The sequence below is a fragment of the Numida meleagris genome, chromosome 5 (genome assembly GCF_002078875.1).
Source record: "Numida meleagris isolate 19003 breed g44 Domestic line chromosome 5, NumMel1.0, whole genome shotgun sequence".
NCBI lineage: Eukaryota > Metazoa > Chordata > Aves > Galliformes > Numididae > Numida > Numida meleagris.
Genome location: NC_034413.1, coordinates 26,063,440 through 26,077,311, shown reverse-complemented (window position 1 = coordinate 26,077,311; position 13,872 = coordinate 26,063,440). Strand labels below are relative to the sequence as shown.

Here is a 13,872-nt window from a genome sequence, read left to right as displayed (position 1 = left end):
ACTCTTTGTCCCTGTGATTGCAAGACCTTAGCACAACTGACTTTGACAAGAACCCAATACATGATATGGATGGGCTTCTGGAGAGAATGTGCACAACAAAAGGCGATAGAGAAGACACTCGTCAACGCCACAGGCCAAGACACTTTCCCCCTCCAACAGGATCGGTAGGAACCAGGGGTGTTAGCAACAAAAGCCAAGTCACTTCTATAGAGAAGGCTTACAGAGGCAACCAGGCTGTGGATCTACTTGGTGCAATTATACTGCAGCCAATAACCAGCATCAAGCAATATGACAACTACCTCAGGGAATCTTACACCCAGTCAACCTGTTCTTTTCCCTTAGCAGCTCAGTAACAGAAGATGTTAAATTTGTTACAAGACTATTCTTCATGTATAGCAATATTTTTAAGTTTTTGCTATGTTATCAAGAGTATACAATGGGAAACTGACTTGCTGTTCAAAATGTGTAATCCCTTATTTTAGAAGTGTATCTGCTTCTGAGCACAAAATAAGCTACGTGTGGAAACCTCATGGGATTCATTTGATGGGTGGTTTATACAACTTTGTCAAAATGAGGAGAGGCAATGTAATTCTGGAGGGTGATGTGGAGCAAAAAAAAATTATCTTGTTTGTATTTAAAGTGGTTTCATTATTACCATATAAAAGTTTTGTACTGTTTGGAGATTACCTTTGGGTGTGATCATAACAACAGTGAGTTTGGGTTTTAGTGTGGGAGTTTAGTTGCAGCAAGACACGTTCTCAGTTCACCGAGATTGCTGTTTGAGTTAATATTATTTCTCAAGATAAACAATGTGCATGCCATCACTGATAACATTTTCTGGAGAAAACAGCCATAGGTTTTAGATCCTTGTATTATATCATGCCTTAGAGCCGTGATTGATAAGGCGATCAATCAAGTACTTGTTGTTGAAAATAATAAAGAAGGGGGAAATGTGGGAAAACAAAGACTAATCTCCCACTTTGACTAACAAAAGACCTTAGGACTTGTGACCAAGGGGTTGTTACACAGGTATAAAAGGTTGTAAGCACATACAATAAAGGGCCTTCTCTGTGCCTCAATTGTCATAACCTATAAGCAGACAAAATACTACAAGGGAAAAGAATGTCAGGTAAATGATGACATGAGCATGATAATGCGCTTTTCTTGAACTTGGCATGTTCTTGCAGCTGCGGCACTTCTTCCTACAGTAGCATGGATAAACCATCACCTCCTTTCAGTGCTCTGAAATACCACATATCCCTCACCTACACATGCTGGGGATTGTAACTAACACATAACTCCTAACCTCAGTAGAGCCAAAGCCAGTAACATTTCTGGAGGTTTATTAAAGCTCCTGCTTGTGGTGTTGATCCCATCAGACACTAGCTGTGGCTGGGGCATGGCCAAATAAAGCATCCTCCCTATGCTCCCACTTCTACGTGAGCACAGAGAAGACCTAATGCCAACCTGTACCCTCATTTCTGAAGCGCTAAGCCTGAGTGAAGCCGCCTAGAATCAGCCATACACAAGCTTCAGTGTCCCTGTTTTATCATTGATCATCCTGCTCAAAACTGAAAGATGACTGCAGGAGCACAGGGGCTTGGAACTGCACATGGACACAGGAAACCACAATCCTTCTCTTTCTTCCAGAGTAAGAGGTTCCCCTGCAGTGAGACCCTCATACTAAGCTGCAGCCTGGCTCTGGCCCTCTCGCTCTGTGCAGTGCCAGGAGTTGCTTCTCTCTTTACTTTTAAAGCACATTTAGAAATCAAAGAAGAAGTACAGACCAGTCAATGTAGATGCATTCTGGCCAAAGCCAGCAGAAATGAGAAACAGCAGCACTGCAGATGGGGCAGCTGACATAGCCCCTCCCCCCCCAGAGCAGTACAGCCGTCTGGGCGTGCACACTCTTTGACTGCCTGCAGCCCCAGACAGACGCACTGGGTCCCAGCACTGGAGTATCACTGCTGTGGGGAGCGCTGCCACCAGGTCAAACTGGAGCCCTGCAAGGGGGAACATCTCTGACCATGCAACCCTCAGCTTCCCATCCCTATGCAGGTGGCTGAAAGGCTCAGCAGGGAGAAGCCAATGCTCTGTAAGGGCCTGCAGGCCAGCAGCATGCCAGGGACAGAGTCCAGTGGCACACAGGGAGCCGCACTGCCTGCAACGCAGTAGGAGTTGGCAGCCATCACCCAGATGGTCTGGGTTAGGTCTCACTTTATTCCAGTAAGCACCTCACATTACAAGCACTATCTACATGAGTAGGAAAGTGATCCCACTGGTCAGCCTTACTCCAGCAACCAGCAGAGTTGTTCTGATTGCTGAGGCTGAGTGTGGTTTCCAGACAAATCTAGGCAAAGGCACAACACAAATCTCAGCTTCTTGGTCTGCAAGTGCCACTGCACTGCTGTTGGCCCTCAGATGAGGTTTCCACCTAAGCCTGGCTGAGCTTACAGCAAAGCCCTGCTGCATCATAAGCAAGCTTGCTTCCCGTTCATCCACTAGGTGCGTCACTTCGATGCTCTGTGCTGCTTTATCCCTCTCCACTTCCCTGGTTGCACAACAAGAGCAGAAGTCGCTGCTTCCCAGCAATCTTCTCTTCACCTCGGACACACCCAGAGTGGATCTTGGCTGGCATTTAAATCTCTGGGCCAGAAACTGAGATTTTTGAGCAAGCCCTAGGCATTCACTGTCTGGCTGTGGTTAGGAAGCCTGTGCTCTCAGCCTGCCCTCACCCCCACCCCCACTACTACCTAAGCTCTGGCAGGGAAGGGGTTGGGTGCAGCCATCTCCCTCCTCTGCACACAAGGACAATAGAAAATGGGTGCTCTGGTGCTCCACTGGCAGTAGCTGCATGCTTTTGTTTACAGACAAATGAGCAAAGCCTTAAGAAAATTTCAGTGCTACATCTGGAGGCCTTCATCTCAGTGATATATTATACACAAACATTTTTTAGATGATAAAAAGTTATCGTTTTCCCATGGGAAATGTTGATTATTAATCATCCGTTTGTTCTATTCTATTTTTTAAATGCAATTACAGTTTAAAGAAAGAAATGTATAAATCCACCTGCCTCAATGTTCAGAGTCAAAGAATGTATCAGTTTTTGAACTTTTTAAACAAATTTAGTTTTGTTTTACTGAAAGAAACAGCTGTTACCAATTTTTCACCCTAAGCAAAAACGTCTTCTGCCTTTTGTGCTGTACACATGAGGAACATGGTAACTCTTCACAGAAAACCATGCTCTTTTCAGTGTACAGCTTGCTCTTATCAGGGCCGACAAAATCATCAGCGACTGTGCTCTCTTCTCATAAACGCTTACAGCACTGATAAGAAGATCCCGAAGGTCCATGCTCTGGTGCTGTGAATGTATTCATGGACCAAGGAAAGGAGAGCAAGATGTCATGCTTTAAATTACAGCTACAATTCAAACATGGCATTGTAAACCAAAAGCTTGAGAAGAAAACCCATGTGAGACCACAGTATTTATCCCAATCAAAAGAGCAACCGGCTTCAGCTCCGTACTTTTACCATACGCGTTTGAATACTGACCAACAGGTGTGTCCTCGGAAAGGCTGAGAAGTGCCATGTTCCCATTTGTGCTCCTGGCTCCGTTATCGAAGAAATAGGGGGCATAATTTGCCTGAACTGCAATTAAAACAGAAGCCAAAGAAAAACATGTCATTGGTGGCAGTTACCTAGCTACTACCCAACTCTCAGTAAACACGAGCTCTGTGGGGAATACTACAAGGGCACAACATACCCATTGCAGCAGTGCACTTCCAGGGTTCTATCTGTACAGGCACTGTCAATACAATTGCTTCTACGTGCTACTGTGCGTTCACACAGCAGCGAACAGAGAAGAAGAGCATATAAAAAACATCGACGGAACCAAACCAAGCAGCAGGGTCTCTCTAAGAAGTCTCAGACAGATCAGGGCACTGTCATTGCAAAAGTTAACCCTCCTGGCAATGACCGCACACCTCTCCCTGTTCTACACACACGGGTCTGAAGCGCTCCCAGTGCCTCAGCACCTCCCCCAGCACTCTGAACGCATTCTGCCTTAACATTATGCCTACTGCATGAGCAATTAGCCAGAATTAAATTGTTACTTACTTCCTGCCAGACAACAGCAAAGTTTTAAAAAAAAAAAAACAACAAAAAAACAGAAAACAAGTTAGTGGTCTGTAACAGGCTGTTAGCTTCAAAAGAGCCCATTTGAAACAAATCTATGTAAGCACAGAGGGTAGCAAATGCACATGGGTCAGCAGTTGCCATGGAAAATATTTCAGGACAACATTACCATATCAGTAAGGATTACCACAGGATTTGAGGTTATGCCTGTACCCTCCTATATTTTTTATTTAAAGCGATCATTGTACTCACCCAGGGAAACGTGCACCAAACTGAGAAATAAGGAGGGGATGAAGTGCCTTACATGCTTCATCCCACTGGAGAAAGGGATAATTTCTTCTCTGTTTCAAGGATTTTAATTTGTTTTTCTCTGAAAGGTCCAGGAAAGCGTCCTTCAGGCTGATGCAGTGGAGAAATGTGCAAGAGGCAGTAACAGATGCTAAGATTTTAAGCGGATGACACGTCTTAATTTCTGAGGAATTTAAAGAAGCTCCTTCCTACCTCCTAATTAGACCAATTACTTTGCAGGGAGCCGTGGGACTTGTTTCTCAGACAAGATTTGGAGGAAGCAGTGTACCTCTCACAGGTTGGGCTGCTGTATTTGTGCTGTCCAAATGTGAAAGTCAGAGAAAAGGTGAATCTGAAGGTTGCTTTCTTTCTGATGTTGCTAATTCACTGAGCCAGTCCTCTGCTTCTAAGAACTGGAAGAGGTTACTCTTTGTTTCAGATTTGGAAATTATGATAAACCATAAAGGAAGAAAATCTAACACAAGCAGCAAGCAGTAAATGCCATTGTTACTGGCTCAAAGGAAACACATTTATGACAGCAGAAAATACATGAAATTGCATACTAAAAATACAAAAATCAGAAGTTTCTTTTTTTTTTTTTCCTGTGAGTCGGCATGGTTATTTAATTTTTAAATGCATGCATTTCTGGAAACATCTTACATTCAGCAAGCAATTTCTAATTGACACACTAAAAACGTGGAAAAACTTCAAAAGTAGCTTTTCTTTATTGCTTTGGTTCCCCACACGTAAAACTTGTCTGCATTAATTTAAACTACATTTATCATTCAGTAAATTATAGAGCTAAGAAACAGGCAGTCTGAGAAGCTGATCACTAAGTTTTTGGCTGCTGGAAGGAACTCCCTCAGCGGTGACGCCCCCAGTCAGGGATGCTTACATAGAGGGTTAGCTGTCTGAACATGACCCAAGGCAAAGTACTTGTCCGTTAAGGATGTTTTTTGTAGAGTTTTGGTTCTGCTTTCTCACTAACAGTGTACATGAAAGAAGTGCCAGAGGAATTAAGCGCAAAGAGTTCCCCCTTGCAGTGCTTTTAATGCCCCAGAAGTGACCACGGCTCATGAACCCATGATACAGAGAACAAGCGTGGAGCAGGAAGCAGCTCTGGGCTTGGCAACAGGGGTCATTTTTGGCATTTCTTCACCTTCAGATTCCACCGGACCTGCAGTGCTCCTGGGGGAACACCTCTGCCCACCAAACAAATCAGCTGCGGTGCTCCCAGAAAGGCAGATTTGCGAAAACGTCAGCAAAACTCACCATCCATAGGGGAACTTGTCAGAGAGTGGCAAAGAGAGCAAAAGCCTAGAAAGGCTCTGGAGCAGATAGGACAGATTTATGAAGATTAGGCTCACTGGTGACTAGCAGCCATGACAAAGCAGAGGCAAACCCTGGCTCAGGGAGGCACTTACCCCCTGCCAGAAGCTCAGAAGGTAAACCAGGGAAAGCATTCCTCTGCCTTATGTCAACTTGCTCCTCTTCCAGCTCCCTCTTATGAGATCAGACCCATGGTGTGACTCCTTGTGACTGTTCTTACACATCAACATTGGGAAAAGCACTACATCAAACTGATGTGTGGCTGCAGAGGTGCCCTGCAAGGCTCAGGGAACCTGCAGCAGGCAGCTAAGGAGAACACACACGTTGACAAGGCATCTGAGTTCACAATATGAGGATCCAATGCTGAAAACTGCGTGGGAGTGGATGCACATACAGAAGGCATATGCAAATGTAAGCCCCGTTAGAGATTCAACCATGCCATTGCTTTTAACGGTAATACTGAACCACAGATAGAATTACAAAACGCACTTGCTTAGTGCCAAGGAAGGAACATAAATAACACCTAAACTTCCACTCACTGCCTCTTCAGCCCACAGTTTTCAGCACACTTCTTACTGCAGCATTTTACTTGAAGAGGGAGTGTAAGCCCTGTCAAAGGTGGTAGCTGTCAGCTCGCCTGGCTGCACCCCAAGGATCTCAATCCCCAGGGCCTGCATCTCCAGGAAGCAAAATGTCTCACTCTGAATTTCAATGAGGCTGAGCTCTTAATCCCTGCAGAGTTTGAAAACCCAGCTGATGTGCTTCTGTGCACACCCAGGTAATACAGCTGAGCAGCAGCATTCAGAGCATTTTTTTCTGTCAGAAAATATTCTTGCATTAAAGCTAATACAGCTCACGGAACCAGGCTGATGTTGAAGAAAAATGGCGGGACGGGGTTTCAGGAGGGTGATGTTTGTAGGAATGGCAGGATCCCACTCTCTATGGAATAAACTCTGGAGAATTAACTTTCAATTTCAAATATTTTTTAGAGTACTGAGCAGCAAGAAACAAAATCGCAGCCCACCTGCACCCACATCCGCTTCCACCTGAACTGAGGGCAAAGCACCCAGAGACAAACGCTGCTTTCACATGGGGGTGGCCCTTCCACCTGGGAGCAATACCCTCACTGATGCCTCCCTGGCAGTGCCCACTCAGCATGTTCATGTGAAGTTCTCACCGAGCTGCACTTCCACCAAGTTTCGGATGCTTGCATATGGAGTTTAAAAGTGAGGGGAAAATAAAATTAAAGAAAAAAGTGATAATGTTCCACTGCCCTGCTTTGCTTTATATTAACTGTGCACAGTCTTCGTATTTTATGCCTGCCTCCATTTGAGTTAAAACCTCCTCTGTTTTAGTCTCCAGACAGTTTTGCTAAGTAATGAAATTCCCATTTGTGTAATAACTACTCCAGCTCCTCTTTTTCCTATGTTCATCCTCCTATGCTGGCTGCATACAACATTAAGTGCTACCTTGGGGCTGAACATTCTGCATTTGTTATATGTACGTGTACGTGTAAATAAATTCAACACAAATAGTGCTGCACACTTTATATAAACCTCAGCATGTGCTGAAAGAGCCCAAATTACACTCTGGCTTTCCCTCTCTAAATCAGCTGCTAAGAGGAGCTGGGGGAGCAATCAGCCATTTCTGGAGGCATTTTGCAGAGAACGATTCACTCAGAATTGCTTGGTGTAACAGCCACAAAGGAGAGAAATGGAGCCTAAGTCATTTTCAAGATGCTTCATGAAATTCTCCCTATTTTCACGTCTTCAGGTGCGATAAGGGAGTGCTTATTTACCACTGAAGGCAAAGGAAGGGGAGAAAGGTGGTCCATCGACGCAGCAGTAAGGTGGACACCCCAACAGCCCTGCCACCACGGCCATGTTGTTTCTACCCCTCACAATCCAGCCCCAAAGGACTGAGAGATTACTTAGATTGGGGCACATCACCACTTTCCACCGACATCCATAACTACAGGGTAAAAATGATGGTTGTGAAAACCTAGGAACAAGAGGCAATGACTATTTTGGACAACTCTTTTAAGTGGTGAAGTTTCCATGAATCACTTTGCATCTTCCTACCACAGCACCAAAGCTTTTGGCTGCTGAGAAAATCTTTGGGAAATGCACAGCGATCCTTAGCACTGGACCCTGAGCAGTCTGATGGCAGCAGAGCAGAGCCTGAAGTTCCTTTAGGTCTCTCCACTATCCATCACCATCTCTGTTTTCTTCCCAACTATAAGGAAGTAGACTCAAAATACCATTTTGTAGTAAGAACGGCAAAAGAAAGAAACAGCCTCGTGATAATGAGAGTTAGATCTAATCAGAGATACGTCCTTGAGATGGTGGCAACTTGATACTTCCGTTACCAGAACAAATAAGTCACTTTACGAAGTTTATATACCTCTCCACAGCCTATTCCCATCAGTGGAAATATGTGAAATCGTTAAAACAATATAGAATTTTTTGGTAGCCTTCTAAGATTTAAGCCAATAAACATCTCTTTCTTCCTCTCACTGTGTTATTTTGTTATTAATTGAATGAGTTTAATGCTTTTACATCTGAAAGAAATACTTATCTCACAGTTACACCGTTACTCATGGGGGTCTAAATTCAGTTTTCATCTCTGCCATAGTCCGTGAATAATCAGCCCAAGTTCATTAAATTCAAATCAAAGTTATCAAAAGATAGCAACTTATTTTCATTACTGATCTTGGCCAAACTTACAAATCTTTCTGAGCTCAGGAATAGAAGGATAAATAAAAGAGGAAAAAAAGTCATTATCAGTGTGTTCTACAGAAAACATTACTGTACTGTTTGATTTGAGTTTAAAGAACAGAGTGAGTCAATACTCAGTTGTCCGCACAGCTTTTTACATTAGAATTTCACTAAGCAGCTATACTAAACATCAGTAGTACACAGAGCGGGAAAACCCTGGACAAAACACACGATGAAGAAAAATGGTAACTCAACTGATGTAGGAAGACACTAATTCCCCCCCAAAGACAGAAGAATAGCATTCCTCATCCGTGAGAAGAAAAATATATTTAGAGAGATGACTACAAGCATCTGACAACAAACATTATGCCAATTTGATCCTCCTTGAAGCATCCTAATTTGGATAACAAAATGAAAGCTCTCAGAATGGCTGATTGCTTTTGAAGTTCTTGCACAATGTTTGGGAAAACAACTAATTAAACTTGCAGATGAACTGCAGTTTCTTCGGGAAAGAAGCAGTACTTCTTCCTGCAGCATATTTACCTGCTTAGCAGGGAGGTTGAACTATATCATGGGTGTCCAACCCTTTGGATTTCCTGGGCTGCACTGAGTGAAGAGGAATTGCCTTAGGCCACATTTTAAATATGTAATACAGTTACATATATAAGTAACAAAATTAAAACATTAAAAAAAGAGGGCAACAAAATCATAAAACGAGAGAGATATTTGACCTTGTTTTCTTGAAGCTAATACATCAATGTCTGGTTCAGTGGCAGTGGTTGCAATTCTCAATGAGCTCTCAAGGTGTATGTCAGAGATTTTCGATAAAATTTTACTTTTCCTTTCTTCATCCTTGAAAAGAAATTGTTCACAAACGTATGGATCACCAAAAACCTGTGACATGAACAGGGCATTCTGATGCAATGGAAGGCACAGTAACGACAGCACAGCAGCAAGGTCCCAGGTTCCAGCAAGCGTGGACTTGCTCAAATGCAACAGCCATAGGCACAGAAATAAGAGAAAGAAGCTGCTTACCTTTGGAAGACCTTGGGTATCCAAGAATCTTCAGTAAGGTACCCTTCCCTCCACTGATGACCCTTAAATGAGGTCTGGGAAGGGGTGGATCCTGGCTCCAGCCCTTCTGGTCACTCAGCTGCATTCCTTGCACCTGAGCTCCCCTAGGTTGGCCCTGCCTTTCCACCAGCTGCTCAATCACTACTTCAAGCTGTGATTTAGCATTTCTGCCATGGGTGTGATTGTGACGAAAGGGATATTTCTCTCTGGTAAGAGAGGGCTTATAAAAGTCTGGTAGAGAGACGTGAGCGTTTTTTTGTTTGTTTGTTTGTTTTTTTGAGTTGAATATCTGACTGCAACTCTGTATATTTCATTTGAAAATTCACAGGTAATGTATTCATGTCAACTGAAAACAGAATTGCAAATATATTCAAAAATGGACAATTTTTTTTCAGCAATCGTAAAACCTGTTCTCAAATTCCTTTATCAAAACAGAAAGCATAGCTGCATATTTTTTGCTGTTTACAGGACTATGTTTAGTAAATATATCAAAATGCATACAAGTATTTGCCACCACTTGAGGTGGCATTGTACTGCACCCATGCTGTGCCCTGGTTTCAGCACAGACAGTGCTTATTGCACACTGATGAATGGTTGCTGTGAGCAGTGTGTTCGTGCCTGGGGCTGGGCCGGGCTGCTTAGCAGAAAGAGAGGGCAGCCACACTGAGATCTGTGCCAGCCTGCATGTGGCCCGTGGGCCATGGGTTGGACATGGATAGACTAGGTGACCTTCAGAGGTCCCTTCTAACTGCTAGGATTCTGTGATTCCTCAGCACAGGAAAATCTTGGCAAAAGCCATGGTAGCAGAAGACTTCATTTCTTCTCAAGAACTAGGTTTGCAGGTAGTTAGTTACTTTGCAGTATCAGATGGTGATTAGTAGAATAAATAAATTAACAGAAGGAAAATACATCTAGTATGTCTAATTAAAAACCAAACAACAACAACAAAAAAAACCAAAGCTGGAAGTCTACCTACAATAAAACATTTTACTTGTGTTCAGTTCTACCAAAAAGACAGAAGGAAGCTAAACATCTTGTTTCAGTAACCACCAGCAACATGTTCTTGTGACCTTACATGCCAGAACCTGGAGGAGGAAACACTTTGTTGTTCTAGCATACACAGAGTGAAACCAGGGTATGGAATTATGTATGGTCAGTATTTCAGAAGGCACAAAATAATGACAGATTTGCTTGTCCCTAACTCCCCAGATTGCCTGATACAATTGAGCCAGAACAGAATCTTCTCTTGCTGGGGACTATTTAAAATGCCAAACTCTATAGATACTTCTAAATAAAACCAGTTTTCATTCTCTCTGGCCCCAACTTGCTGGACATCTGATAATATTTCTGGATGGCACTGTGTGAAATGACTCATTGTTCTGCATCAGGAACCAACAAAAGCTCCCCAGGTAGCAACGCAAACATGAGGTAATGTCCTAGGAACAGAAAGTACCCAGGGCTCCCTAGGACAGAGAAGGTGGTCTTAAAAAGAGAGTAGTACTGTTCTGTGTGATCAGACAGCCTGCAGTTTTGCATACCACAGTACAGTTAATGCCATGCTACAGTTTTATACGATGCTGTCATAAGGCAACCACAGCAGTGAGGTCTGTATCTCCAAAGAAACTAAGAACTGACAATGGAAGGAAAACAGGGGGAGAGCAGGCACAAACATTAATGATCTGATTGTTTCTGGAGCAACTTTCAAACAGATGTCAAAATGCTTCCCAACAAACTTTTTTTTTTTTCCTGGATAGGTAAATTCAGGCATAATGAGACCATCCCCTAGGAAAAAAAATGCCAATTGCAGTCATTCACTGAAGGTGGTCACGGAGTAGGTTTGGGGAATTCCTGGGATGAAGCAGCAACTCCCACTGCTTCATCTCAGATGTGGCTCTTCCTCATTACAGCCTGCCCAAGGTTGTTTATGATATTTGCAGAAATGGTGCTCCAGGAAACTGGGGCAAGGAGAATTCTTAACGTGGCTAGTAAGTAATTAAAGTTCCTGTTAAGCCACTTTGTTAGCTTAGAGGCTCGTTAAGACCACTGAAATATCAATTTACAATTCAGAAATCGCAGTCTGCTGGAAGCTACATATTGCTCTCCTCATTTTGTTTTGATAGGGACAGAGGAGGAACAAATAGTCACTAAAATATTCAGGTATATTTAGATAGCCTATATTCACTTCAGCAGCACGAACACTAATGGATGTGGTGCCATGGAGCATGACACAGATTTGTGTGAAGGATGCCACTTAGCAGCAGACAGACTGTCCAAGTTATTTATGAAAGAATAACAATTGTTCATTTTCCCTGCAAAAACTGTACATATATCTCAGAGCTTGTGCAATTGGGGTGTGAATAATGAATGAATCAAGATTTTATCATTTACTCAGTGTGGCTGAGAAAAATAACAGAAAATGAAACAAAAAATAACAGAACTTGTCAAGGCAGAATAAGGAAATGCTCATGTTTGCCCCATAAATTTTATGGCTGGCATGCATGCCATGGACATTACTGCATAGATGGCCTGTTTATAAGGCAATAGTATGACTTGTTGAATCAGAAGAGGTATGAATATTAAATACATTTCTTTCATTGCCATGTATAATCAAAGTCAGCTTCTTAGTAGAGGAAATGAACAAATACAAACACCACAGGTGAACTACGGCCCTGACTAGAGATCAGCTCTAGACCACATAAGCAATTCAGCCACAGCACCTGGATTTTACTCAAGTAAATGCATGGCACCATGGTTGCTGATAGGTCTTCCCATGAATTCTGTAGCTGGGAATGCAGATGTGTGCCTTCAGTATTCTCAATGGGGAATCCTACAGCTCAACTCCACTCCACACTACGTGCCGAGGTACTTACCTTGTTAGGATTTTGGAGGTCTAACTGGCTGGGGTACACCTCAGTCTTCACCTTGGATTGCTGTAACGAGAGGCAATCTGAGCAACGGGAGACCCTTACGCCAAAGCACTGCTTGTCTTTAACCTGAAAGTTTTGAAAACAAGACATATTTCAACAGTTTTTCTATCCATAACATGAGGCCTAAAAACTTGGCTTTGAAGTAATTTACCTTACCTCAAAAATACATGGGACTATCACCCTGTTCCCACATAACATTTCCAGTAACTATCACTGGAGGGATTTCTACACAGTCAACAGTCCTCTAAGTACACCGGTTCTCAGGATTTTCAAAGCAACTAGTTTACCCTGGCTAAAGCCCACAGACAGGCTCTTCTCCTCCCACACCTTCAAGTACTTTATCTCAAAGTACTGCAGTTATCACATTTTTTTCCTTTTTTTTTCTTACAAGCTGTTAGTAAATTAAATTGATAGGACTATATAGTGAGAATCTCAACAACAGATGCCAATTTGAGGAATGAATAAATTTCACTTCTTAGACTTAAGGATCTTTTCTCCAACCTAGTCAGTCTTGACTTAACTCAATGGCAATCTAGGGGATTTCAAACAGCAAAAGCGGAACTTACAAGGCTAAGATTAACCATGCATATAGTCCTTTCCCAAACATAACTTCAGCTCAGGTATTTTTTATCTCATCTCATCATCCATTCTAATCTAAAGACTTTTAAAGAAGCAAGCAGTATTGGTATATATTTAACTAAGACAAAGGAAAACGCTCAGTTGTTTAACCTTAGTACAATCAAACTACTTCAAGATAAAAACCCATTGACAACTGCCAACATTCATTGTTTCCCACATAATCAAAAGTGAATAACAGAAAGTTAGGAAGTCAAATGGAATGCTTTAAAGAGGGACTTGTGGACACTGCTGCACTATCTCCTCTTATTCAGAATCTTGTTTCAAAACATCTCATTGTTTCTTTGATAGCAGCTGTAATCAGATGGACTTCCTCACACTCTTTTTGCATGAAATCATCTTTCTTACCAGGCACGTTTATCTCTTGAGCAAAATTCTAGGATGCAAACAGGTTTTAGCTGTGCTCAGTGATCACACCACACAGCCATTACCGACTATGCCATAAGGCTCTTCAATGAGACAAATGGGAAGTTTTGACTTGAAAACCCACCTAGCAAAGACAGTATTTTCCAGTACACTGCAGCTTCAGGATCCAATTGTAAGAGCATGCTGCAGACGTTTTATTTTCAAAAACCAAGGGAAGTTGTATCGGCTACAAACTAACCAAATGGCACCCCCAAAAATATGCCATTTCGTCCCTCAGGTTGAGATCGGTGCTAATGACCAAACAACATCACAGAATCCAGCAGAAAACCTCTCTTCTTCCCCTGAAAGTCCTTAAGTGCGACCCTGCCTGTCAGGTGAGGGAAACCCTACTGCTGTTTAGC

General features: G+C 42.7%; 1 protein-coding gene across 3 annotated transcripts in view; it reads right to left on the bottom strand.

The window, feature by feature from the left end:
* Positions 1 to 13,872, bottom strand: part of CDHR1 (cadherin related family member 1) — a 67,085-nt gene that overhangs the window by 34,924 nt on the left and 18,289 nt on the right. The window contains exons 4-5 of one of the 3 annotated variants that reach the window (XM_021397639.1): positions 12,413 to 12,535; positions 3,553 to 3,648 (exon numbers count right to left, since the gene is read on the bottom strand). In XM_021397639.1, the coding sequence (XP_021253314.1) occupies positions 3,553 to 3,589 (37 nt within the window). In that variant the 5' untranslated portion in view covers positions 3,590 to 3,648; positions 12,413 to 12,535. Of the gene's footprint in view, positions 1 to 3,552; positions 3,649 to 4,386; positions 9,137 to 9,503; positions 9,812 to 12,412; positions 12,536 to 13,872 lie in introns of those variants that run through there. The other 2 variants (XM_021397638.1, XM_021397640.1) reach the window with 2 other exon arrangements.